The sequence below is a fragment of the Callithrix jacchus genome, chromosome 8 (genome assembly GCF_049354715.1).
Source record: "Callithrix jacchus isolate 240 chromosome 8, calJac240_pri, whole genome shotgun sequence".
Taxonomy (NCBI): Eukaryota; Metazoa; Chordata; class Mammalia; order Primates; family Cebidae; genus Callithrix; species Callithrix jacchus.
The window spans coordinates 21988130-22015175 of NC_133509.1; the positions used below are offsets into that span (position 1 = coordinate 21988130).

General features: G+C 49.8%; 1 protein-coding gene across 11 annotated transcripts; it reads left to right on the plus strand.

Annotated features, from left to right (window-relative positions):
• Positions 1 to 1147: 1147 nt before the first annotated feature.
• SCAMP5 (secretory carrier membrane protein 5) lies at positions 1148 to 27046 on the plus strand. 11 transcript variants are annotated; one of them, XM_078333717.1, is made up of 9 exons: positions 1148 to 1253; positions 2801 to 2883; positions 13951 to 14012; positions 18661 to 18715; positions 19560 to 19688; positions 22220 to 22376; positions 23467 to 23568; positions 23987 to 24104; positions 24354 to 27046. In XM_078333717.1, the coding sequence occupies exons 4-9, from the start codon at positions 18709 to 18711 to the stop codon at positions 24546 to 24548; spliced, it is 708 nt and encodes a 235-aa protein (XP_078189843.1). In that variant the 5' UTR covers positions 1148 to 1253; positions 2801 to 2883; positions 13951 to 14012; positions 18661 to 18708; the 3' UTR covers positions 24549 to 27046. The 11 variants fall into 11 exon arrangements, with proteins under 11 accessions (XP_078189843.1, XP_078189841.1, XP_078189838.1 ...); XM_078333715.1 differs by lacking the exon at positions 13951 to 14012 and adding an exon at positions 16226 to 16500; XM_078333712.1 differs by lacking the exon at positions 13951 to 14012 and adding an exon at positions 16226 to 16318.

Below are 27046 nucleotides of genomic sequence, written 5' to 3' on the forward strand. Positions count from 1 at the left end.
TCTGCCACACTAGTTCTTGTCTGCCTTTTTTCACTCCCAACCCCTTTTCATGCCAGCTGTGGGAGTGAGGCCCCACTCCTGGCAGGCTGCAGCCAGACAATGGGCCCTTATTCTAGGCAAAGAATCCCTGCAGTGTCTCCCACCCACTGAGGCCCCCTTCCAGGCCTAGGATGGTGTGGCTGGGAGGTAGGAGTGGAGGGAATGGTGTGGGGGAAGGAGAAATTGGCCAGCAGCAAATGAGTGGCCCTGCCTGTAGAGATCCCACAGGAGATTTACTATGTAAACACCAATCACAATAAAAAGCCTGTCTTCACTCCCAACCCATCTCTCCAAGTGGGTCTCTCTCAACCCTCCAACGTTCTTCTGGGTTTTTAAACATTTACACTGGCCTCTACTCTCTGGGTGTTCACCTCTGCATATGCACTCTTTCATTGTTTTTTCTGAGTCTCTTTTTCTAAGCCCCCCCCCCTGTTCCTTTGCGTAATTTGTCCCTATTTCCCGACTCTTTCTTGCTTCATTATGCTCCATTACCCATCTTATCTTTCCATGTGTTTTTTCTCTCCAGGCCTTGATCTCTCATCTCAGTCTCTCTTTCCGTGTGTCTCTGTCTCTGTGTTTACGGCTCTTCTTTCTCATCGTTCTACGCCTGTCTTTTCGTGTATCTGTGTCCTTGTCTGTGTATCATCTCCAATCTTCCGTCCTCTCTCTGTCCCCCTGCGGCTGCAGAGCTGAAGGGCCTTCCGCAGTCACCGTACTCTGCTCTCCTGCTCTTCTTTCTCACTTCTTTCTGGCACGTCCCAGATGCTCCTGGCATTGGCATGGGAGGTTATTCTCCCCATTTTACAGATGTGGAAGCTGAGGCTCTGGCTGTTGGTGCCAGGCTCCCATCTCTGGGTCTTTTCCTTTCGCCTACTCACCATGCTGTTGTCCCTGAGGTGTCCGTCAACCACCTGATCCGGCAGGGGCCCGGGAACTAGCACCTCGGACAGCTCCTGGAAGGTGATGGGGCGGCCGGGTCGTCCTTCTCGCGAGCGCAGGAGGAGCGGCCCTGGGAGTGAAGCGCAAGTCTCGCGAGAGTGGCTGCTGCAGGTTGTGGCGGCGTGGGCGCGCGCGGAGACGGCTCCGGGAGCGCGCGCGCGCGCTCCCCGCCTCCAGCCCCGGAGCGGCTAGCTGCCGGCTCCGCGCCGCATCTCTCCGTTCAGCGCAGCTCAGCGCAGCGCGGCGGCCTTTCGGCAGCCTAACGACCGCGGCAGGTGAGTCTGGGCATGAAGGCTGGGAGGAGAGCTTTGCAGGGAAGCTGGGCGCGGGGCGAGAAGGGTAGGGATCGCTGGCTGCAGCTTTGTACCCCTACACTTCACCTTTGGATGCAGGGAGCAGGCCGAACTACTGGAGAGGTGGGAGTGGAGGTGACCTTTCCTGTTCGGGGCTGGAGAGCGCTCAGGGCGCACCTAGGCCCCCCCAACCCCTCCCATCCCCATCTGTGGCTCCCGCAGAGGGAACTGGGCCTTTGGGTGACGTCAGACCCTAGATCTGGAGCCTGAGCTTTGGGCCATCCATCCCCCCCAGCCCCACCTGGCGTTCCCTGGAAACCGGCCTTCTGGAGATGGTGCGCGCGGCCGGGGATGGGGGCGACTGCAAGGGGATGACAGTGGCCTCCTTTGGGTCTTTCCTTGCAAGTAGTGCCTGTAGGTGGACCTAGGTTGACTTCCCTCACCTCCTTGGGGCGACCGACCTTTGGACTGCGGGCCTCAGCCACCCCAGGGTTGCTGGGGGACGGGTGCGCTGGCCCAGGCCACAGGGCGGGCTCTGTCAGGGTGGTGAGTTAGGGGCGCTGGATATAGCTCATTTCAACGGTGGCCGGAGTCGGTCACGAGGATGGAGGTGAGGCGTTTGGGGACCGATCCCTGTCCCCCACCTCGGGGAGCTCCTGGTCTGGGGGTTGGGGGAACCAAGTAGAGACTGGGTTTGAGCATTCGCCATCACAGGCGGTTTACACCGTTAATGTCCCAACTTCCCGATGGGGCGATCAGTGAGGGCCTGGCAGACTTTCCCAGGGACACAGAGAGAAAGAGAGGCGACAGCCAGCGAACGGGAGACTTCCAGGGGTGATGGGATTTGGGTGAGAGGAGAGGCAAGAGAGGACATTCCAGGAGACTGTATGGGCAAAGGCACAGGGGTGGGAACTAGCACAGCTGTTGGGGGCTGAGCCTGGGAGCTCAGCCATGTGACTGCCCATGGGGTGGTGGAGTGTGGAAAAATTTGCAACCTGTACCCTACGCGTTCTGCCTCCATGGAGCAGGGCTCTGAGCAGGGCTCTGAAAGAGGGGAACGGTTCTTGCAGGGGCACGATTGGCAGAGAGATTTTGTTTGGGGCTACAATGGTCTTGCCAACTTGGGTTTGTTCTGGGCTTGGTGAGTATTAAGGCAAAGTCTCCAGATCTGAGAGGCGGCTGTCTCTGGTGAATGGGCCCCTGAAAGAGGGTCTTAGGTTTAGCAAACCCCTTGGAGAGTTGGTGGGGTCCCAGGAGGGGAGTTCTAGACAGAGATCTTGGGCTCTGTGGCTGTTTCTTTAACTTTTTCCTGGCTGGCCACCTCCAAGCCAAGTTGATTCCCCACTCTGGGCATTTATTTGCTAGCACCCTTCTAGAGGGATGAAAGAATAGGACTAAGTAGTGACCTCCCTTGAGGATGCTACTCGTTCTAGTTTAGAGCATCCTCCCATTCTTCTCCCTCTTCCTTTTCCTTTCCTCCCCCATCCCTCTGCCTCCCTCTCCCTGTCCCCACCCCTTGCCCTCCACAGCATTTCCTTTACAGGCTGCACTTCCTTCCCTGCTGCCAGCCAGGAATTTCAGAAGGTTTCTCAGAGGCAGTGTGATACAGCAGGTTTGACAGCAGCTTTGGGCTTAGCCTGATTGGGGGAGGGCATTAATTGTCTCTCTCCCACCCCTTGGGAGAGTGTCCAAGGGAGTCTTAAGCAAGTATATGGATTGACTGTGCTCTGTGCTGGGTCCCTCCTGGAAACTCCATCCACTCCAGGAGGGAGTGAGGAAGAGATTATGGGAGAATACGTGAACACTTAAGTGCCCAATGATTGACTCAAAATGCATGCAGTGGGATGCAGAGCACCAATGTCTGGAAAGGCTTCCCAGAAGGGGTGGGATGTGAGAAGATGGCAGGACTTAGAGGAGCTGATAGTGCTGCCAGTTCAGCGGCACTAGAAGCAGAGTGAATGGCTGGAGATGATCTTCATGGGGCTGGGAGCGTTGGAGGCAGGTCAGCCTGTGAGCTGCAAAAGGTGGTGGAGAGGGAGGTTTGTAGCTGATGGGCACAAAGCCCTGAATGCCAGGCACAGGGTATGTAGGAGGCTACTTCAGAGTCATCAGTAGGACAAGGATAGCATGGCCAGGAGACTGCTGTTTTCTGAGGATTATTCATAGTTCTGGGATTTCAGGGCAGAAGATGGGGCTAGGAGTGGGATGAGGGAACTGGAGGTAGAGCAGGAGGGTGAAACTTCCATCTTAGCAGGTTGGCTCTGGGCAGCAGAAAGGAATGACCATTTCTGTGCCAGGGATGAGGGGCCCATACTGGTGAGCAGGGAGCCCTGGAGTTAGCCCTAGGGCTCTGGCCTGATCTGAGGCCAGGCTTGACTCTTTTCTCCTCCTAGGGACCTCAGTCTCCTCACTTGGGGGAGTCTGTCCTCCTATCTTCACAATAAGGAATGGAATACATTATAGTCAGGATTTCTTGAACAAAATTCAGGTAGCATCTATTGTCTTACTGATAATTAAGGAGGCGTTTCCATAGGCCTACATCTTTGGAGGAATATGTAGCCCCCCACCCCATTATAAAAGATTATCAGTTGAGCAGATTGCTACTTTTCCTGTCTTGTAGCCTATGAACTTTGGTTTGGTCAGGCATGGTGGCTCATGCCTGTAATCCCTGCACTTCAGGAGGCCAAGGCAGGTGAATCACCTGAGGTCAGAGGTTCAAGACCAACCTGGCCAACATGGTGAAACCTCATCTCTACTAAAAATACAAAAATTAGCTGGGTGTGGTGGCACATGGCTGTAATCCCAGCTACTAGGGAAGCCGAGGCAGGAGAATCACTTGAACCTGGGTGGTGGAGGTTGCAGTGAGCCGCGATCATGCCACTGTACTCTAGCCTGGACAACAGAGTGAGACTCTATCTCTTTTTTTTTTTTTTTTTAAATAGAGATGGGGTTTCACCACGTTGGCCAGGCTGGTTTCGAACTCCTAATTTTGTGATCCACCCACCTCAGCCTCCCAAAGTGCTGGGATTACAGGCGTGAGCCACCGCGCCTGGCCCAACTCTATCTTAAAAAAACAAAAAACAAAAAACTTTGATTTGCAGAGGCCAGTGATTTCTGTCTTCCCCTCCAACCCCCTGCCACCCATTTCCAAGGCTTGCCGTGAAACAAGGGCAGAGAAGCCTGGAGGCTTCCATTTCTGTGACCCTAGTCTTTTACCACCCTCTCAAGCCACAGATTCTCTCTGCCCTAATCTTTACATACAAACAAGGCAGCTTTGCCCTGTGCTTTGGTTTCTGCTCTGAATCATTCATACTTTGCTGCACTGACTTCTCTGGAATGGTAGGCAGACTGTTGGGAGATTGTCTGGGACCAGGGACAGGGGTTAGGCTAGAGCCCAGGTAGGGAGGAGACTCCTCCTTTGAGGCCCCTGCATTTTGGTTGTTTTCTCCTCTCCTCCTGCTTCCTGGTTCTCCTGGAGGTCATTAGTGCTAGACCACAGTCTCCCACTTCACATTCCATTTTCTCAGGGGAGGTAGTACCTCTTTTAGGCACCATTTTAACCAACTACACCTGAATGTGGTCCTCACTGGCAGATGGCCACCTCTGAAATCTTAAACTCCAGTATCCCTCTCTGACCACAGTCCAACTTCTGCTTTATCTGGTCTGTGACCTCAAGGAGACCTCTGGTTCTCAGACACCTCCATTTTCTCTGTCTCATGATTTACCTTTTCTGTGTTCTTTCTGAACCCCATGCCCTCAACTACTGTGCCACTTTGCCCATGTGTCACCCCAGCTGCCATGAAGGGTCTCCAGTCTCAGCCGACCCTCCATCACTCCTAGAAACCCCTCTCCTCATTCCCATCAGTTCCCCTTTCTATTCCATGGGAGGAGTATTCCAAGCTGGACTACTCTCTCCAAGCCCTTTGCTCATGTAGAGGGTGGTTGGGGTGTGTGGGGGGAGGTGGAACCACCCCATCTTTCCACATTTCTCTGAAATCCCAGTAGAAGGAGATTCCTGGTGTGGCACACCCAGTCTGTGCTATGGATGCCTACCCGCCCTGTCTCCCAAGGTACCATTGTCCATCAGTCTCTCTGCTACGTCCTTTAATAACTCCCTCCAACCTTATAAATATGCTCAAGTCTTCTATTCTGGGAAAAGCTTTTCTAACTCTGTGTCCTCCTCTCACTGCTGCCATTTTAACCTATGACGTTGTCTTACTACAAAAGATGGATATATGACCACTGTAGACATTTTAGAAAATAAAGACAACAGCTGGGCGCGGTGGCTCACGCCTATAATCCCAGCACTTTGGGAGGCTTAGGTGGGTGGATCTTGAGGTCAGGAGTTCGAGACCAGCCTAACATGGCGAAACCCTGTCTCTACTAAAAATACAAAAATTAGCTGGGCATGGTGGTGCACACCTGTAGTCCCAGCTACTCAGGAGGCTGAGGCAGGAGAATTGCTTGTACCCGGGAGGCAGAGGTTGCAGTGAGCTGAGATCGCGCCACTCCACTCCAGCCTGGGTGATAGAGCAAGACTCTGTCTTAAAATATCCCAGCTACTCAGGAGGCTGAGGCAGGAGAATTGCCTGAACCCAGGAGGCGGAGGTTGTGGTGAGCCGAGATTGTGCCATTGCACTCCAGCCTGGGTAACAAGAGCAAAACTCTGTCTCAAAAAAAAAAAAAAAAAAAAATATATATATATATATATATATATATATATATATATATATATAATCCAGGCTACAGTGGAAATAAAAATAAAAAAGAAAAGAAAGAAAACTAGTAACTTATTCCACTATCAAGAGACAACTACTTATTTATTTATTTCTTTTTATTATTATTTTTAGATGGAGTCTCGCTCTTGTCGCCCAGGCTGGAGTGCAGTGGCATGATCTTGGCTGACTGCAACCTCCACCTCCCAGGTTCAAGCGAGTCTCCCGTCTCAGCCTCCCAAGTAGCTGGGATTACAGGTGTGCACCAACACGCCTGGCTGATTTTTTTGTATTTTTAGTAGAACGGGTGTTTCGCTGTGTTGGCCAGGCTGGTCTCGAACTCCTGACCTCAAGTGATCCAACCACCTCGGCCTCCCAAAGTGTTGGGATTACAGATGTGAACCACCTTGCCCAACCAAGAGGCAGCTACTATTAATCTTTTGGTGTGTAATGTTTCAGTGTTGTCTCTGTGTGTATATATTAAAATTTCAGCCGGGGCTGGGTGAGGTGGCTCACCCCTGTAATCCCAGCACTTTGGGAGGCTGAGGTGGGTGGATCAACTGAGGTTGGGGGTTCGAGACCAGCCTGACCAACATGGAGAAACCCCATCTCTACTAAAAATACAAAATTAGCTGGGCATGGTGGCACATGCCCGTAATCCCAGTTAAGTAGGGAGGCTGAGGCAGGAGAATCACTTAAACTTGGGAGGCGGAGGTTGCGGTGAGCTGAGATTGTGCCATTGTACTCCAGCCTGGGAAACAAGAGTGAAACTCTGTCTCAAAAAAAAAAAAAAAAAAAAATTCAGCCAAGCTTTTTGAAAGACCCATCTGCTAAACCTGTCTCTTCTTCTTCCTCATTATTTTCCTAATTTCTTGGCAGCTTGGCTTCTCCCCTCCCACTTCCCTGAAGCCACAGAGCTCGAAGCTGACTCAATTTTGCTAGTGTAATAAAACACTTCCTGGCTAGGCACAGTGGCTCACGCCTGTAATAATCCCAACACTTTGGGTGGCCAAGGCGGGTGGATCATGAGGTCAGAAGATCTCTACTAAACCTTGTCTCTACTAAAATACAAAAATGTAGCCAGGTGTGGTGATGCGCTCCTGTAGTCCCAGCTACTCAGAAGGCTGAGGCAGGAGAATTTTTGCTTAAACCCCAGGGGGCAGATGTTGCAGTGAGCCGAGATCTTGCCACTGCGCTCCAGCCTGGTGACAGAGTGAGACTCCATCTAAAAAATAAATAAATAAATAAAATGAAACACTTCCTGATTGCCATGTCAACTTGTCATCTGACTGCTTCCCAGCCATGGATGTCGTTGACCCAGTTGACCAGTCATCAAAAAGATCTAGATAGATCTGTATTCATTGACTTGAAAAACTTGCATGAGGTATTGTTGAGTGGAAAAATACAGGTTATAAAACAGGATGTGTGGAATGATCTCATTTTTGTCAGATGTGCTTCTATATACATTAAAAAATGAAAGCCTACAAAATCCCCCAGACCTAAAGATCAGACTGTTAAAGGGGTGGAATCTGAGACAGTGGGTTTTGGGAGGACTTTTCTACTTTATGCACTTAGATTTTTAAAAATGCATATATTAGCCGGGTGTGGTGGCTCACACCTGTAATCCCAGCACTTTGGGAAGCCGAGGTGGGCGGATCACCAGATTGAGAGATGGAGACCATCTGGCCAACAGGGTGAAACCCCATCTCTACTAAAAATACAAAAATTAGCTGGGTGTGGAAGCGTGCGCCCGTAGTCCCAGCTACTCAGTAGGCTGAGGCAGGAGAATTGCTTGAACCTGGGAGGCAGAGGTTGCAGTGAGCCGAGTTTGCGCCACTGCAGTCCAGCTTGGCACCTGGCGACAGAGCAAGACTCTGTCTCAAAAAAAAAAAATGCTATATTTTTACATATAGCTAAAAAGCAACATATTAATTAATTAACTAATTAATTTAGAGATGAGGTCTCACTATGTTGCCCAGGCTGTAGTGCAATGACTATTCACAGTTGCAATCATGGCTCACTGTAGCTTCCAACTCCTGGGCTCACACAGACCTCACCTCAGCCTCCTGAGTAGCTGGGACTACAGGCACAAGCCACCATGCCAGGCATATTTTAAAAACCTTTAAGGCAAATTTTTTCTTTCTTTTTTTTTTTTTTTTTTTAATAGAGACGGGGTTTCGCCATGTTGGCCAGGGTAGTCTCGATCTCTTGACCTTGTGATCCGCCCGCCCAGGCGGGTGGATCTCTCAAGTCCAGGAGTTCAAGACTAACCCAGGCAACATGGTGAAACACCATCTCTACCAAAAACAAAACAAAAAAATTAGCTGTGCATGGTGGCACGCACCTGTAGTCCCAGCTACTTGGGAGGCTTAGGTGGAAGGACGGATTGAACATAGGAGGTTGAGGCTGCAGTGAACTGTGATCTCTCCCCTGCACTCTAGCCTGGGCCATAAAGCCAGACCCTGTCTCAAATAAAAAATAAAACAAATTCAATGTCTGTGAAAATAAAGACAATAAAAAAAATCAACACCTGTGAAAATAAAAAGAATAAAACAAAATTGAAGCAGATGCCGGGTGCCGTGGCTCACACCTGTAATCCCAGTTCTTTGGGAAGCCGAGGTGGACGGATCACGAGGTCAGGAGATCGAGACCATCCTGGCTAACACAGTGAAACCCCGTCTCTACTAAAAATACAAAAATTAGCTGGGGGTGGTGGCACGCACCTGTAGTCCCAGCTACTTGGGAGACTGAGGTAGGAGAACTGCTTGAACCTGAGAGGCGGAGGTTGCAGTAAGCTGAGATTGTGCCACCGCACTCCAGACAGGGTGGCAGAGCTAGACTCTATCTCCAAAAACAAAAAAAGAGAGAAAAAAAAGAAAATTGCAGCAGACATCCGGGACTCTCACACTGCCCACCTAAGGCCTCAAAACTGCCTGCATCTGCTTGCATTCTGTTCTGCTTCCCACCTGCGAGGATCAAGGCTTGTCCACCTCCCTGCAATGGAGCTGCTGTGTCTTCCTCTTTAGAGGCTTTCTCTACCAGGTAACCTCTGTCTCTCTACTGTATTTTCAACCTTTCTGTGTATCCTACACATCTCTGGCTTATTTCCATCTTAAATGACCCCCAGCTGCAGCCCTCCCTGGGCCCTCTCCTACCCCCATATCCTACCCAGGTAGTACTCGATCTCTGTTCTCAACCAGGCTTCTCCAAAGAGCTGTCTGCACCTGTGCTCAGTTTATCTGCTGTTCAGCTTGCTCTAATTTGGCTGCTGCTGTCACCACCAAAATGATTCTTGCTGGATTTACAGCTGACTGGATGTTGCTAGTGTCATGAACACATTAGTCCCGGTAGTCCCATCCTTTCATATGGGGGCCCTCAGTGGCGTTGTCACATTTGTCCAGTCTCTGCCCCTGGCTGCGGAGACTCCACAATCTCAGGGCTTTTTTCTTGCCTCATCAGCTGCTCCTTCTCATTCTTTCCCAACTATCTTATTCTGCTTGACTTTCTAGATGTTTCATTTTTGGAACAGATAATGCATTCACATGATTTACAGTTCACAAAGATGTTCCAAATTTCTTCAGTTCTAAGATGAACATTTTGAAATTTCTGAAAATATTTTCATCCCTGTGTTTTAAAATTTCTGGCATCTTACAGTTAACAAATTGGCAATTTTTTGGTTTTTGTTTTTTTTTTGGAGATGGAGTCTGGCTCAGTCACTCAGGCTAGAGTGCAAGTGGCACAATCGCGGCTCGCTGCAACCTCTGCCTCCTGGACTCAAGTGATTCTCCTGCCTCAGCCTCCTGTGTAGCTGGGATTACAGGTGCATACCATCACACCCAGCTAATTTTTATATTTTTAGTAGAGATGGAATTTCACCGCCGGGCACTGTGGCTCACACCTGTAATCCCAGCACTTTGGGAGGCCGAGGTGGGCGGATCAACTGAGGTCAGGAGTTTGAAACTAGCCTGGCTAATATGGTGAAACCCCATTTCTACTAAAAATACAAAAAATTAGCCAAGCGTGATGGCACATGACTGTAGTCCCAGCTTCTCGGGAGGCTGAGGCAGAAGAATCGCTTGAACCCAGGAGGCGGAGGTTGCAGTGAGCAGAGATTGTGCCATTGCACTCCAGCCTGGGGAACAACAGCGAAACTCCGTCTCAAAAAAAAAAAAAAATAGTTTCACTGTGTTGACCAGTCTGGCCTCCTATTCCTGACCTCAAGTGATCCGATCACCTCAGCCTCTCAAAGTGCTGGGATTAAAGGCGTGAGCCATGGCGCCTGGCCTGCAAATTGGCCTGCAATTTTTTCTTACTTTTGGTCAATAAAATAATGGTCTATCTTAAAATTGATGATGTCATCAGTTATATGGAAATGGTATAAAAATACATAGTAAAAATTCTGCTTCCCATCTAGTCCATTCAGTTTCTTTGCTCGCCAGGGAGCCACAATTACCATATTTTTTTCTTGATAGCCTTCCGGAGATTCTTTGTGCATATATTGTCAAATACAGATATGTATATTTTCCCCCAACTTTTTATTTTGAAAAATTTCAAAGCTACAAAAAAGTTTAAATAATAGGGCAATGGGCTGGGCACAGTGACCTCGTGCCTGTAATCCTAGCACTTTGGGAAGCCAGGGCAGCCAGATAGCTTGAGCCCAGGAGTTTGAGACCAGCTTGGGCAATATAGCAAGACCTTGTCTCTACAAAAATTTAAAAAATTAACTGGGTATGGCACACACCTGTAGTCCCAGCTACTTGGAAGGCTGAGGTGGGAGGATTGCTTGAGCCCAGGAGTTCGAGGCTGCAGTGAAATATGATTGCACCACTGCATTCCAGCCTGGGTGACAGAGACCTATCTTTTTTTTTTTTTTTATGGAGTCTTGCTCTGTCACCAGGCTGGAGTGCAGTGGCACTATCTTGGCTCACTGCAATCTCCGCCTCTCAGGTTCAAGTGATTCTCCTGCCTCAGCCTCCCAAGTAGCTGGGACGACAGGCGTAAGCCACCACACCCAGCTAATTTTTGTATTTTTAGTAGAGATGGGGTTTCACCATGTTGGCCGGGATAGTCTTGATCTCTTGACCTTGTGATCTGCCCGCCTCAGCCTCCCAAAGTGCTGGGATTACAGGTGTGTGCTAAAAAAAAAAGAATAATTCAGTGAACAACTTTATACCTTTCTGCCATCAATTGTTATATTTTGGAGCATTTGCTTTCTCTTTTATTTTTACTTTTTTTTTTGAGATGGAGTTTCACTCTTGTTACCCAGGCTGGAGTGCAATGGCACGATCTCGGCTCACCACAACCTCCACCTCCTGGTTCAAGCAATTCTCCTACCTCGGCCTCCTGAGTAGCTGGAATTACAGGCATGTGCTACCATGCCCAGCTAATTTTTTGTATTTTTAGTAGAGATAGGTTTCTCCACGTTGGTCAGTCTAGTCTCGAACTCCCCCGACCTCAGGTGATCCGCTCACCTCAGCCTCCCAAAGTGCCAGGATTACAGGTGTGAACCACCGCGCCTAGCCTATTTTTGCTTTTTTAAAGACAGGGTTTTGCTCTGTTGTTCACTGAAGCCTCAAACACCTGGGCATAAGTGGTGGTCTTGCCTTAGCTCCTCATGTGGCTGAAACTGCTTTTTTTTTTTTTTTTGAGATAGAGTCTCTCTGTCACCCAGGCTGGAGTGCAAAGGTGCCATCTTGGCTCACTGCAACCTCCCCTTCCTGGGTTCAAGTGATTCTCCCACCTCAGTCTCCCAAGTAGCTGGCATTACAGGCCCTCGACATCATGCTTGGCTAATTTTTTGTATTTTTGCAGAGATGGAGTTTCACCATATTGGCCAGGCTGGTCTTGAACTCCTGACCTCAGGTGATCTGCCCACCTTGGCCTCCCAAAGTGCTGAGATTACTGGCGTGAGCCACCGCGCCTGGCCCAGACACTGCTTCTAAAGACCAGCCTGTATCTTCTAGGAACAAAGATGTTCTATAGGCTGGCATGGTGGTTCACAGCTGTAATCCCTTGTGATCCACCCGCCTCAGTCTCCCAAAGATCCCAGCACTTTTAAGAGGCCAACGCAGGCGGATCTCTTGAGTCCAGAGCTCAGCCTAAGCAACATGGCAAAAGCGTCTCTGCAAAAAATACAAAAATTAGCCAGGCATGATGGCATGTGCCTGTAGTCCTCGCTACTCAGGAGACTGAGACTGAGACGGGAGGATCTCTTGAGGCAAGAGATCGAGGCTGCAGTGAACCGTGATTGTGCTGCTGCACTCCAGCCTGGGTGCAACAGTGAGACCCTGTTTCAAAAAAGAAGGAAAGGAGGGAGGGAGGGAAGGAAGGAAATGTGCACACACACACACACACACACACACACACACAATATCCAAGAAATTTAACAGTGAACAGTAGTAGTATCTACTATGCAGTCTATGTTCACGTTTCTCTAGTTGTCCTAAACATGTCCTTTATAGCTGTGATTTTAAAATCCGGGATCCACGAAAGGATTCCCCATCGCATTTGGTTGCATGTCTCTTTTATCTCCGTTGATTTAGACAAATTCCCCCTGTATATTTCTGTCTTTCATGACATTAACAGTTGTCTTGTAGAATTTCCCACAATCTGAATTTGTTGGATTGTTTTTTCATAATTATTTTCAGATTAAACATTTCTTTGGCAACTGTATTCATTCATGACCTTGAGTCTTTCTGTGCACAGCATAGCAGGAGGCACATGATGTTTTTTCTTTTCTTTTTTTTTTTTTTAATTTGAGACAGAGTCTCCCTCCGTCGCCCAGGCTGCAGTGCAGTGGCATGATCTCAGCTTACTGTAGCCTCTGCCTGCAGGGTGCTAGCGATTCTCCTGCCTTAGGTTCCTGAGTAGCTGGGACTGCAAGCATGTGCTACCATGCCTGGCTATTTTTTGTATTTTTTGGTAGAGACAAGGTTTCACCATGTTGGCCAGGATTGTCTTGAACTCTCTTGACCTCAAGTGATCCTCCTGCCTCAGCCTCCCTCTTTTTTTTTTGAGACAGAGTTTCACTCTTGTTGCCCAGGCTGGAGTGCAATGGCTAGATCTCAGCTCCCTGCAACCTCTACCTCCTGGGTTCAAGCAGTTCTCCTGCCTCAGCCTCCCGAGTAGCTGGGATTACAGGCATGTTCCAACTTGCACGGCTAATTTTGTGTTTTTTTGGTAGAGATAGGGTTTCTTCATGTTGGTCTGGCTGGTCTCAAACTCCTGACTTCAGGTGATCTGCCTGCCTTGGCCTCCAAAGTGCTGGGATTACAGGGGTAAGCCACAGTGCCCTGCCTCTCCCTCTCTTTTTAAAAATAAAATAATAATGTTACTTTGGACTCATGGATTATTTTTTTTAAAATAATCCATGTCGGCCGGGCACGGCAGTTTACGCCTGTAATCCCAGCAGTTTGGGAGGCTGAGGTGGGTGGATCACTTGAGGCCATGAGTTCAAGACCAGCCTGGCCAACATGGTGAAACCCTGTCTCTACTAAAAATACAAAAATTAGCCAGGTGTGGTGGGGGGGGCCTCTAGTCCCAGCTGCTGGGCAGGCTGAGGCAGGAGAATCGCTTGAACTCGGGAGGCAGAGGTTGCAGGGAGCCAAGATCATCCCACTGTACTCCAGCCTGGGTGTCAGAGCAAGACAATGTCTCAAAAAAAGAAAAATAAAAATCCACATGGTTATTACTTTTGATACTCAAATTGTCCCAAATTTGGTTGATGGTAGCCCCTTCAGACTGGCTCCTGCGTCCTTTTGACTTACCTCCATTTGTGGTTGAGTACTTTCTTCTTTCTGATACCACAGAATGTTCCAGGCTAACCTTGTATTTCTTTTCCCTGACTTGGGACCAGCCATATATATTTTTAAAATTCTGTATTACTGATACCTCCGCTTTGAATCCAGCACCACAAGGCTCCCTCTTACCTTTCCATGATCCGTATTTGGCTCCTACTCCTACAGCGGGAACCCTCTCCTGTGGTATACATGGCAAAGTTTAGAGAGTCATCACAGCAGGACCAGCGGTAAGAGTAAACCTGCTACAATGTATGACGTGTTTGCAGTTTCTTTTTCTTATTTTGAGACACGGTCTTGCTCTGTCGCTCAGGCTCGAGTGTGGTGGCGCAATCACACCTCACTGCAGCCTTGACTTCCTGAGCTCAAGTGATCCTCCCACCTCAGCCTCCTGAGAAGCTGGGACTGCAGCCACACATCACCATGTCCCACTAATGTTTACATTTTTTGTAGAGATGGGGTCTTGCTGTGTTACTCAGGCTGGTCTCAAACTCCTGGTCTCAAGCGATCCACCTGACTTGGCCTCCCAAAGTGCTGGGATTCCAGGCATAAGCCACTGTACCCGGCGTGTTTGCAGTTATTTTTGCCCTTGAGGTTTATCTTTCTAAGAGAACACAGGGTTACTGTGATCAAAAGTTACTTGGGCTAATATTTTTTTTTTCTGTGAGATCGTTATCAATTTAAAGTATAGTTAGCTTGATTTGTTTCAGTTTTAGAGTTTGCTTTTCTTTTTGGTTTAAGTTTTTGAAATATGGAAGTCATTTTATATATAAAAGTGTATTTAAAAGCTCATTGAAAAGTATATTTAAAAAACAGAAGTCTCTCTACTCATCATAGCCCTTCTCTTATATAGGTGACTATTTCATTACTTTCTGGTTTATTCTTTGTTTCTTTTGCAAAAACAAGCAAATTCATTTGTGCATTCTCGCTCCCCTTTTCTTACATAAGGGGTAGCGTATGATTTACACGTTTTGTACTTTGCTTTTTTTTTTGACTTAATATATCCTGGAAAGCATTCCACAGCAGTTTATTCAGCTCATTTTTATTCTTTTTTTTTTTTTTTTTTTTTGAGACAGAGTTTCACTCTGTCACCCAGGCTGGAGTATAGCGGCGCAATCTTGGCTCACTGCAACCTCTGCCTCCCGGGTTCAATGGATTCTCCCACCTCATCCTCCTAAATAGTTGGCATTACAGCATGCCCAGCTAATTTTTGTATTTTTTTTTTTTGTTAGAGATGGGGTTTCACCATGTTGTCTAGGCTGGTCTCAAACTCCTGACCTCAAGTGATCCTCCTGCCTTCACTTCTGAAAGTGCTGGGATTGCAGATGTGAGCCACCATGCCTGGCCCCTTCTTTACATCTGTATAATACTCTATTGTATGATGCACCTCGTATATTCCAATAGTGACATTTAGGTTGCTTTCAGCATTTTGCTCTTGCAAATAGTGTCATGTTGAATAACGTGTGTGTTTGTCATCTCTTATATGTGGGTAAATGACTTAACAGGAGCGGGATTTTTAGGCAAAAAGGAAAATATATTCTTATTATCTTATACAAAATGTGTAACATACAGACTGTTCTACATCTTGCTTTTTTTAACTACTAGTGTCTTTGGAGATTTTTCCATATCAGTACCAGAGAACCTCTTTCTCTTTTTAAAATCTTTAACAGCTGCAGAGCATTTTTAAAAATAGCTGTGGAACAGTCCATTGTATGACTGTACCATTGCTTTAATCAGTCTCAAACTGATTGTTTCTAATCCTTTGTTGTTACAAACTGCCACAATTAACGCACCTGTGCGTGGGTATCATTTCCTGATTGTCTATTATATCCTTCTCTTTTCTTTTTGTGGTGGATGTTACTTTTTTTTTTTTTTTTGCTCTGTCGCCAGGCTGGAGTGCAGTGACATGATCTCGGCTCACTGCAACCTCCGCCTCCTGGGATCAAGGGATTCTTCTGCCTCAGCCTCCTGAGTAGCTGGGATTACAGACATGTGCCACCATGCCCGGCTAATTTTTGGATTTTTAGTAGAGATAGGGTTTCATCATCTTGGCCAGACTGGTCTTGAACTCCTGACCTCATGATCTGCCCGCCTCAGCCTCCCAAAGTGCTGGGATTACAGGTGTGAGCCACCACACCCGACCCTTTACTGGGTTTTTATATCTGTATTTGATCCCATATTACAAAAGCGCCCAGAACATTGTAATCGCCCAAACTTTTAATTGGATCCAGAGGAATTTGACTGGAATGCTAGAAGTTCTTTGTGATTTTTTTTTTTTCCTTTCAGTCTTGCTCTGTTGCCCAGGCTGGAGTACAGTGGTGCAGTCATGGCTCACTACAGCCTCCACCTCCCAGACTCAAGCAATCCTCCCACTTCAGCCTCCTGAGGAACTGGGACTATAGGCGTGCACCACCGTGCCTGCCTAATTTTTTATTTTTTGTAGAGATGGAGTCTCACTATGTTGGCCAGACTGGTCTTGAACTACTGGACTCGAGTGATCCTCCTGCCTCGGCCTCCTGAAGTGTTGGGATTACAGGTGTGAGCCACTACATCCAGCCTGAAGTTTTTGTTTCAAAGCAAATGTCTCATGGAAGTCTAACACACAGGAGCGTGTACAGTTGTATCTATGCTTGAAGAATGTTCAGAGTCCCAACCTCTGTGTATCCAGCACCCCAACCAGGAACAGGTGCCGGGACCCCAGTCGCTGCCCCCTGAAGGGTAATACTATCTTGACTTCTAACACCATAGATGAGTCTTTCCTATTCCAAAACTTTAAGCAGATTCCTGCCCAGCTTTTAAATGTTGCATTGCCTTAGCACTTGATTGTGGACCATTTTCTGCTGTGGGCTATATAAATGTCCACCAAAGTTATTGTTCTGACACGGTGATTGCTGCTTGTTGTCCCTGGCCTTAATTTGCCAATGATTACTTAGCATGGGTCAGCGAGGCCTCCCGCTGAACTCCCAGGAGCAGAGCATGTTTGTACATTCCAGATACCTATAAGATGCCCTGGCCAGGTGTCCCCCAGCGGCTCAGACCCTGCAGGTCCATAGCACAGCTGTTTGTCCTTTCCTGGAACCTGCTCCTGGTCTGACACAGGCTTGTCATGATGGGTCTCCGCCAACCACTCAGGGTTAAGTGGGCAGGGAGTCTTCTGATTGCTCCCTTTCCCCTACTCCCCGAAACCCCCTTTAGACGCTTTCAAACTTGTCTCCTGAGGGTCTCAGGAAGCACATTCTGCCCACCTTGCCTCTCTAGTCTCATCTGCTGTCCCCTCATTTGCACTCTGCTTTGACCACAGTAGCTTTCTTTCCCTTATGATAGATGGCTCATTCCTATAAACCCAGCATTTTGGGAGTCCAAAGCAGGAAGACTGCTTGAGGCCAGGAATTTGAGACCAGATGGACAACACAGCAAGACTTCCTCTCTACAAAATATTAAAAAATTAGCCTGGTAGCCTGTCCCTGTAGTCTAGCTACTCGAGGCTGAGGCAGGAGGATGGCTTGAGCCCAGGAGTGCCAGTGCGCTCCAGCCTGGGTGACAGAATGAGACCCTGTATAAGACAAAAAAGTGTGAAGCTCCTTCCTAGTAAGGATCTGTCTCTATATGACGCTTTCTTATCTGCCTGGAAGGCTATTTTGCCCAGAGAACTCTTAATTCTTCAGGACTTTGCTACCACTTATATTTCATTTCCCTGAGGCTGGGTGCAGTGGCTCATGCCTATAATCCTAGCACTTTGGGAGGCCGAGGCAGGTGGCTTGCTTGAGCCTAGGAATTCAAATTAGTTTGGGCAATATGGCGAAACTCCATCTCTACAAAATATATAAAAATTAGCTGGGCATGGTGGTGCTTGCCAGTAGTTCCAGCTACTCAGGAGGCTGAGCTTGGAGGATCACCTGAGCCTGGGGAGGTTGAGGCTGCAGTGAGCTGGGATTGCACCACTGCACTCCAGCCTGGGCAACAGAGAGACCCCGTCTCAAAAATATTTTTTTTAATTAAAAAAATTTAGGCCGGGTACAATGGCTCATGCCTGTAATCCCAGCACTTTGTGAGTCCAAGGCAGGTAGATCACAAGGTCAGGAGTTCAAGACCAGCCTGACCAATATGGTGAAACCCCGTCTCTACTAAAAATACAAAAAAAATTAGCCGAGTGTGGTGGTGCATGCCTGTAATCTCAGCTGCTTGGGAGGCTAGGCAGGAGAATATCTTGAACCCAGGAGGCGGAGGTTGCAGTGAGCCAAGATCAAGCTGTTGCACTCCAGCCTGAGTGATAGAGTGAGACTCTGTCTCAAAAAAAAAAAAAAAAAGTAATTTCCCTGACTCCCCAGACCAGATTAGATCACCATGACATATTCTATATATGTTTTCACAGCAACTGTGCTTGCCTTTTGTATGATTTACTGCAGAGGTGATTGACTGTTTCATGGGGAGAGCAGGGACCAAATCTTTTTGCTCATTCTCTCTCCCAGCACCATATAAGTGTCCTAATAAATGAACAAATGACCAAGGGCAAAAGGAGCAAACGGAGTCTGGCCTGTGACCAAGGTTGGGGCTCAGTCTGCAACTCAAGGTCAACGAATAGAATGTCACTTGGCTTTCCCTGTATGGGATCTCCTCTCAGGTTCCTTTCCCATCCTTGGATGGGGTTTTTGGAGGGTGGATTTTGTGCCTTGAGACAGAGGGCAGGAGCAGCTGGGAAGATGTAGCAGGTGGAAGGGTGCCTCTGGGAGGTGGGAGCTGTCTCCATTGTGTTCACAGCACTGTGGGAGTATATGCTGGGTCTGCCCTGGGGAGCTTGCAGCCCAAATGGGGCTTAGAGAGGAACTGGGGTGGGTACAGCCCTGATCTCATCCTTCTCTGGCTTTTCTTTCCTTCCAGGTCAGGACAAAGGGGTGTGGGCAGGCCACTGGGCCGGCTGGTACCATCATGGCAGGTAAGGAGAGGGCCAGGCTGTGTGGATAGGACCTGACCGTGAGCATAGCCTGGGTGCCTCTTCTTGATCCCTTTATCTCCCCTAGTCTTTGGAGGCCAGGTTCTTTTCGTCTTACTGTCCCCAGGCTTTCTCCACTCTCTCCACTGAGGTCTGTCTGAGAATCTCAACATGACATTGTCTAGCTCTCTGTCAGATCTTGGTTCCAGGAATTGAGCACCTTGATGTCTTTGTCTTGCTGTCAGTCTGCCTGATTAGCAGCATGGGTGGCTCAGCACCCCACCCCCACCCCCCCAACCCCTGTCTCCATTGCTTTCTAATACTCTGATGCCTTTTTTATCCGGTTCAGAAGGCTCAGAGGTACAGAATGCCGAGCTGGAGGGAACTTCAGGGACTTTGTTGCCCAGCCCCGACTCCAGCAGATAAACTGAGGTCTAGAGAGGGGCGATAACTTGCCCCAGAGCACAAATGCTGAATAGAGGCTGGAACCCACGTCTGTAGATTCTCACGCATCCCGCTTCCTCTGCTTAGAACTGCCTCCGCTGAGAGGGTGGCACCTGATGGCACCTGAGGCCCTGAGACAGTGTCACTCAGAATAAAAAACAATAAATGCTATCTGACAAGGTGACATCTATTGTTTTTGATTCTGAGTGACACTGTCTCAGGGCCTTTGGCTGCTTTGGGATCATCACAGCTGACCCGGGGAGGTAGGGACCACTAGTGGGGAAAGCAGAGTGGTCGGTGGCCACAGGGGCCAACGGGGCAGCACAGCCAGGGAAAGGATGGGCGTCTTGGATTGTTGGGGGGAAGACTGGAAGTGATGCTGTACAATGTGTCTCATCCACAGAGAAAGTGAACAACTTCCCACCATTGCCCAAATTCATCCCACTGAAGCCATGTTTCTACCAAGACTTCGAGGCAGACATTCCTCCCCAGCATCTCAGCATGACCAAGCGCCTCTACTACCTCTGGATGTGTGAGTGCCATGGGATGGGGGTGGGCCAGGGTGGCTGGAGGAGGGAGGAAGACTGGGCCTGCTGGGCAGCGAGGTAGGGGTACCCACAGGCCCAACTGTCCTTCAGTCCCACTTGTAGCATTTGCATGGACCATAGGTCTTCCCCTGCCAGGCTCCCAGTAGGAGCTTCTTCTATGGTCCACCTCCCCCACTGGGCCTCAGTTTCCCTCAGTCTTCCCCATCTGGGCCTCTCCTCCCTTCCTTCGGAGCATCTGGACAGGGGTCCCTCTCTGCAGTGTAATCCCTGTCTTCTTGCTTCCCCTTTCCCTTCCACTGGAGTAACTTTCCAGGGAACCTTTGGGGATTGTCAGGACCTCAGGATTCTGGATTTGGAGAGGAATCCTTCCCTCAAAGCCTCATTTGTCTTGCTTTCTCTGGAAGATTGCTCAAAGAGAGGAAACTTCAACTGGGAGTTGGGAGCTGTGGGATCAAGTTTGCCTGGTCATTCTGCTTCCCAGGCAGCAGGTTCCTCATTTGTGAAAAGAGACTATTGGGCTAGGTGTGGTGGCTCATGCCTGTAATCCCAGCACTTTGGGAGGCCAAGGTGGTGGACCACCTGAGGTCAGGAGTTCAAGACCAGCCTGGCTGAGATGATGAAACCCCGTCTCTACTAAAAATACAAAAATTAGCCAGGCTCAGTGGTAGGCACCTGTAATTCCAGCTACTCAGGAGGCTGAGGGAGGAGAATTGCTTGAACCCAGGAGGCAGAGGCTGCAGTGAGCGAGATCGCACCACTGCACTTCAGCCTGGGCAACACAGCAAGACTCCGTCTCAAAAAAAAAAAATCAGTTTTAACACTAAGCCTCTGGGAGATTTTGGAGCAATGAACAAGGATAGAGGAAATTACAGCTGAAATGACGGGAAGAAATGCCCACTCATTATGAGGGGCCCTGAGATGGGCAACAGGGTGGTTAGGCCAGACTTGTGGGGCACTCTATCTGACCTGGGCTCTGGGAATTCCACTCCTGAGAAGATCTCATCCAGAAGCTGGATTTAAGGGCTATAAATACCTCCTTAAGTCCTCACTAGCACCTGCCAGGTGCTTTACTCTCAAGGAAATGTATATAACCCTTAAGGTGCTTAAAGGTTCTATTCAGAAGACAGGACCACAGATGCCTGGCTGTTTGAGGTTATGTCTGACACTTGCTTCGTTTATTCAGCAGGTCTCTGTGGACTCAGCCTTGTTTTCAAGGAAGGGAGTGCCCTGATGTTAGATAATGATGTGCTGCACAGACCTGGGTGTGTGTTAGTGCCAGCATCACTTTTATCTGTAAATCTTTGAGGTCCCTGCTGGCCGTGACTCAGTGACACTGTGCCTCCTAGTTCAGCTAGATACGTGGGGACAGAGGAGGGGGAGCCTGGGTCCTGCTCTTGGGGAACTTTTAATCTGGTCCATGGGCTGGGATTTATATCTGGGGAATCTTGAGAGTAGCCCAGGTCTGTAGAAGGTCAGAGGGACGGGAGATGAGGAGGTTGCAGTAGCAAAGGAAGACTTATTTGAGGAGCTGGCATGAGAGTTGTCTAAGAAATAGATTAGATAGCTGGGCGCCAGTGGCTCATGCCTGTAATCCCAGCACTGTGGGAGGCCGAAGTGGGTGGATCACCTGAGGTCAGGAGTTCAAGACCAGCCTGGCCAACTTGGCGAAAACCCATCTCTACTAAAAATACAAAAATTAGCCAGGAGTGGTGGCGGGTGCCTGTAATCCCAGCTCCTTGGGAGGCTGAGGCAGGAGAACCGCTTGAACCCGAGAGGTGGAAGTTACAGTGAGCCAAGATTGCATCATTGCACTCAAGCCTGAGCGACAGAACGAGATTCCATCTCAAAAAAAAAAAAAAGAGAGAGAGAGAAAAGAAATGGATTAGATAAAGACTGAGATTCCAGCCACCAGTGCCTGCCCCATTTAAGTGCAAGGTAGATGGTGCAATGGCTAAAAAGAGATGTTTCCACAAGTCCTTTTACTTTTCCCTTTCATGCCCCTACCTTGAAAGAGAAAGTGTAAGGTGGGTTTCCCGTGTCTTGGGCTTGGTGATTGCTGTGGGTCTGGGTGGGTCAGTGTTGAAGCCGTTCCTAGAAGGACGAGAGCATTTCTACCACACTAAAGCTTTGGGGCCCTTCAAAGGGGCTTGCTGGGCAGAGGCTCTGCGTTCTGGAGGCTCTGCTCTCCAGATTTCTGAGGAGTGGGTGCTGGGGTGAAGGGGGGCTGGTCTGAGCTCCCAGCTTGCTTTCTTACAGTCTTTACTTCCTCTGTGTGTGTATGTGTGTCTCATGTGTCTGTGTGTGTTCATTGTTATGGGTTGTGGGTCTTCCGTGCGGGTGTGAATCTGTGAATGTGTCTGCATCTTTCTGTGCTTGTCCGTGCTGTTGGCCTGGCTTGACTGTGCGTCTATGTTGCGTTACTGGTGTGCGTGTGTCCATGTCTGGGTGCTCATGTGTCTCTATATGGGTCTGGGTATCTGTCTCTATGTGTGCATGTGCTCTCCTGGGCCTGCAGTGAACAGCGTCACGCTGGCCGTGAACCTGGTGGGCTGTCTCGCGTGGCTGATCGGAGGCGGGGGAGCCACCAACTTTGGCCTCGCCTTTCTCTGGCTCATCCTGTTCACACCCTGCTCCTACGTCTGCTGGTTTCGGCCCATTTACAAGGCCTTCAAGTAAGTGGTTGGCGCTAACCGCAGTACATAGCCGTCTCTGCCCGTCTCCCCTGTCTCTTCTCTATATCTTTTCTCACTTCTTTTCTTTTTCCTTTTTTTTGGCCTCCCGCAAACTCACTTTCCCTTGTTCACTTTTGGCTCAGATTGCTAGGTAGGGATTGGGCTTTCTGTGAGTGCCAGGTTGAGGTGACAGGGCTGGGAGTTAGTTCCTTTCCTGCTCACTCTACCCTTGGGTGGGGGAAATAGCGAGAGACCAGGCCTATTTTTAGTCCCGTCATCACCTTCCTTGGGCAGCTGCATGTTAATTTTGCCTGTGGGGCTACCTGTTTTAGAGGGGCTGCCCATCCTAGTACCAGCGGGGCTAGCTGACTTGGTGCCAAGGACACCATCTATCCATGTGCCAATGGAACCAGCCAGCCATGTACCATTGATGCTGTTCATGTGCAGTGAGGTCATCCAACTCCGTGCCAAATGAACACCCATCCACGTAGCAGTGGGGCTCGCTGTCTCGACGTCAGTGGGTGTTCACCTAGTGCCAAATGGCATTTTCGATCTTTGTGCCAATGTGACTATTCATCAGTGTACCAAGGCTATCTGTCTTGGTGCCAGCAGCATATCCATCTCAATGCTAATGGGGCCTTAAGTCTCCTTGTGCCAATCAGGCCATCCATTGAAGTGCCAATTTGTTACTATTTTGGTGCCAATAGAGTGTCCATTCTGGTGCCAATGAGACTTTCTATATCTAAGCCCATGGGACCATCTATTCATGTCATCCTGTGACAATGAGACTGTTTATTCCTGCCTCAATGGAGCCATCTATTTCTGTGGCAATGAGGCCTTCCTTCCATGTAGCAGTGGGTGGTCTATTCCTGAGGAAATCCCTCCCTGTGTAATGTCGCAATGCATAGGCCTACCACGTGGAAATCTGCAAAGATGTATGGGTAAAACGACCCCGTTCTGACCTCTCAATTAAGGCCTTTAAATGTCTTCTGTCCATTCTGCACTTACACTTGGAAGGGCTTGGGGGACTTGAAGGCAGAGAAGCCCTGGCTCTCTGCCCAGGTGACGGGAGCCACCTCCTCTGCCGCAGGACTGACAGCTCCTTCAGTTTCATGGCATTCTTCTTCACCTTCATGGCTCAGTTGGTCATCAGCATCATCCAGGCTGTGGGCATCCCAGGCTGGGGCGTCTGGTAAGAGTCAGGGGTGTGGCCTGGGGCTGGAAGGGGTGGCACTGTGGGTGTGTCTTTTGCCTGCTTTTGTGTGCTAAGCTGCCAAGCCTATGGGGCCTGAGTGGCTGGTCGTTGTAGTAGCACAGCCACAGCGTCAGAGAAAGGAGAAGCTGGCAGTGGTTTTTGGGGGGCTGAGGGGTGTCAAGCATTATGGGAAAACCTGGGGGAAGGAAGTGTTGTGTCTGAGGAACACCTCTGAGCCACAGGGAAGGCGTCTTCTTGAGCCACCGACACAGGCCCTTTGGATATCAGTATGATGGTTCCTCTGCAGCCAGTGATAAGTTTCCTCCCTGTGGCAATGAGACAGTCCCTTCCTCTGGCAGGGGCTCGTGGGCACCGCTCATTCTGCCCGCAGCCCCACACTGGCCTCTTTCTACAGTGGCTGGATTGCTACCATCTCCTTCTTCGGAACAAACGTTGGCTCAGCGGTGGTCATGCTTATTCCCACCGTCATGTTCACGGTGATGGCCGTCTTTTCCTTCATCGCCCTCAGCATGGTACGTGGTCCCCGCAAGGGTGAGAAGGTGGCTTTGGGAAGGGGCCGTGATCTGAAATAAGCCCTCCTCCAAGTTACGAGAGGGTCCTGAGGTTTTCCAAGGGACTCCCTCTGGAGCGGCCTGCAGGACTGTCCTATATGGGCAGGCATGGGAGGAAGTACTGCTTTTCTACAGTTGGGTCCCATCTATTTCCTGGATGGGCTGCTGTTTCTCTTTGATTAACCCTTCTTTATGTTCCTTTTCCTACAGGTTCATAAATTTTACCGGGGAAGTGGGGGGAGTTTCAGCAAAGCTCAGGAGGAGTGGACCACAGGGGCATGGAAGAATCCACACGTGCAGCAGGCAGCCCAGAATGCAGCCATGGGGGCAGCCCAGGGTGCCATGAATCAGCCTCAGACTCAGTATTCTGCCACCCCCAACTACACACACTCCAACGAGATGTGAACCAGTCACACCTACCAGGTGGCAGGGCTGGGGCCATTGGGACAGGGGGCTCAAGCCACATCGTCATTTGTGGTGACCAAGCAGGGTTCCCCCTTCCCTTTTCCCCTTCCCCAATTTGTACAAAGGACCAGAGTTATATATATATATATGTATGTATATGTCTGTCCCCTGGCCCCACCTTTTGAATTCTGCTCTTGGCACTCAGAGCTGTGGGCTGCGCGTGGAGCTGTCCCGTGCAGTAGTAGCTGTGTCTGTGTCCCCTTGTGAAATAGTGTGCAGTGGAGGTCTCTTGTTGTGGTGCTAGATGTATGTTTAGAGCTAAACCAGCCCCCCCACCCTCTACCTGGCCCTCCTGCCCCTGGCATCTCTGACCCTGGCCCAGGGACTCCTCACAGGGTCGGGGGAGGCATAGCAGAAAGCCTGGCCCCTTCCTAGGGTTATCAACTGGAACTGTTTCCACTTTCAGTCTTCCCGGGAAGCAATAGTATTTAGCACTCGTGGTGGTGGGTGGGGGGGTGGGCACAGGCCCAGGATATTCCCTTGCTCTTCTCATCTATCCAGGCCTTCCCTCCCTCAGCCTGCACCTCCCTCATCTGTTCCCTGATGTCATTCCCTGTGCTATCTTCCTTGCCCAGGGCCTGTCTGTCTCTTTCCCATGTGGCTTTTCTTTGTCTTCCCCAAGGCTGAGTATCCCAGTTTTATCTGCTCCTGAGACTGAGCCCAGATCCCCAAATCTGATCTGATTTCCAGTTCAAGGAAGCTGGTAGGGGAGCTGGGCCTTACCCTGATGTAGGAGGAGCACATAGCTTGGGGGTGCAGAGCCCACCTGGGTACCTGACCCCCAGGGGATGGAAATGCAGGTGAGTCTCCTTGGGTCTGAGAGTTTGGTCTGCCGGGGCAAGTTCCTCTTTTCTCTCCCTGACTTCTCCTCCTCCTCTCCAGCCCCCTTGAGCCCCTCTGCCTGTGTCCCTCTGCCTCCTCTCCATGACCCCAGCTGCTGTGGCTTGATTCTCCTACCCTTACCCCACCATGTGCCAGGTGGCATTTGCCTTACTGCCTTCCCTGAGGAGTTGGGTCATGCCGGCCAGTTGTCAGATGTAAAGGCACAGCTAGAGCAGAGGGCATGTCAGTAATGACTGGTCCCTGGGGGAGGTCTGGCTGGCTCCAGAACACTGGGGATCTAGGTATCTCTCAGTGACTATGGATTCCTGGGAGCAGTAGCTGTTCTGTTTGGATCTGGTAGAAGGGATCTGGTCCAGGGCTCCATGGACTAGGCTCGGAGGAAAGGTCAGCAGAGAAGGCAGGCAGGGCCCAGTGAGGGGAGCATGCCTTCCCCCACTCTGGCTTGCTTTTGGTCACAGGGCAGTTCTGGGCACTTGAACTCAGGCCCCAGCAGAAGCACAGGCCCAGTCCTCACTGCAAGCACAATGGCCTGAGAGAGATTTCCGGTTAGGTCGGGTGGGAGGGGAGGCTCTCTGGCTTTAGTTTAGTTTAGTTTCGTTTTCCAAATCAAGGTAACTTGCTCCCCTCTGCCTACAGACCTCGGTTCTTGGCTTGTCCTCACCCAGTCGGAACTCCCTGCCCCTTTCCGGAGAGTGGTTTTAGGCCCATGGGGCTGTTGTGTTCCAAGTGGGGTGGGAACACGGATGGTAGAGGCTCCAGCTGTGTGTGGGGCCTGAAGGGGAGCAGGTTCTCACGCAAAGAGCATCTGCCTATTTCCCTCCACCCCTTCTCCCAACAGAAGCCTGCCTGGGCTGTTTGGACAAAAATCCAAACCCCACTTGGCTACTCTGGCCTGGCTTCAGCTTGGAACCCAACACCTAGGGCTTCTAGGCCAACCTGAGCCAGGGCCCTCTGGTAGTTCTCCTCCTAATGGTCCTTTAGGCTTGGGCCACAACATATGATTGGCTCTCCCTCCTCTTTGGAACCTGAAGAGGGACCCTAGGTCTAGGCCCTTCTTCCTCCTCCCTTCCTTTCCCCTACTCAAGACCTGGAAAAGGAGAGAAGGCTCCTTTTCCCTTCTCTCTCTGGTAGCTCCAGGAGGCTTGTGGTCCAGTTCCCTGCCTAGCACTCATAACCTGTTGGATGTTATTGCCAATCAATTTCCTGTCCTATCTGCCTCTTTGGCTCAGACCTATATGGCCACACCCTGGCTCTACCCTTGGGAAAGATGGATCCCAGTGTGTGGCCCAGCTTGTTCAGGCCCTGGGATACTGCATCTCCAGGCAACTATGCACTTTCCCAGGGAGGGAACCAGTATGAGAAGCGGGGGCAGGGCACACATTCATCTCTGCAGGAAGGTCTGGCCTGGGGTGAGGTGGAGGAGGGCCCAGGTCAGTTCTGGGGTCCCAGTGACCTGCTTTGCCATTCTCCTGGTGCCACTGCTGCTCCCTGTTTCTGGAGATGGACATTCCCCAGCTGGCAGTTGAGCTGCCTGAGCCAATGTGTCTCTTTGGTAACTGAGTGAACCATAATAAAGGGGAACATTTGGCCCTGTG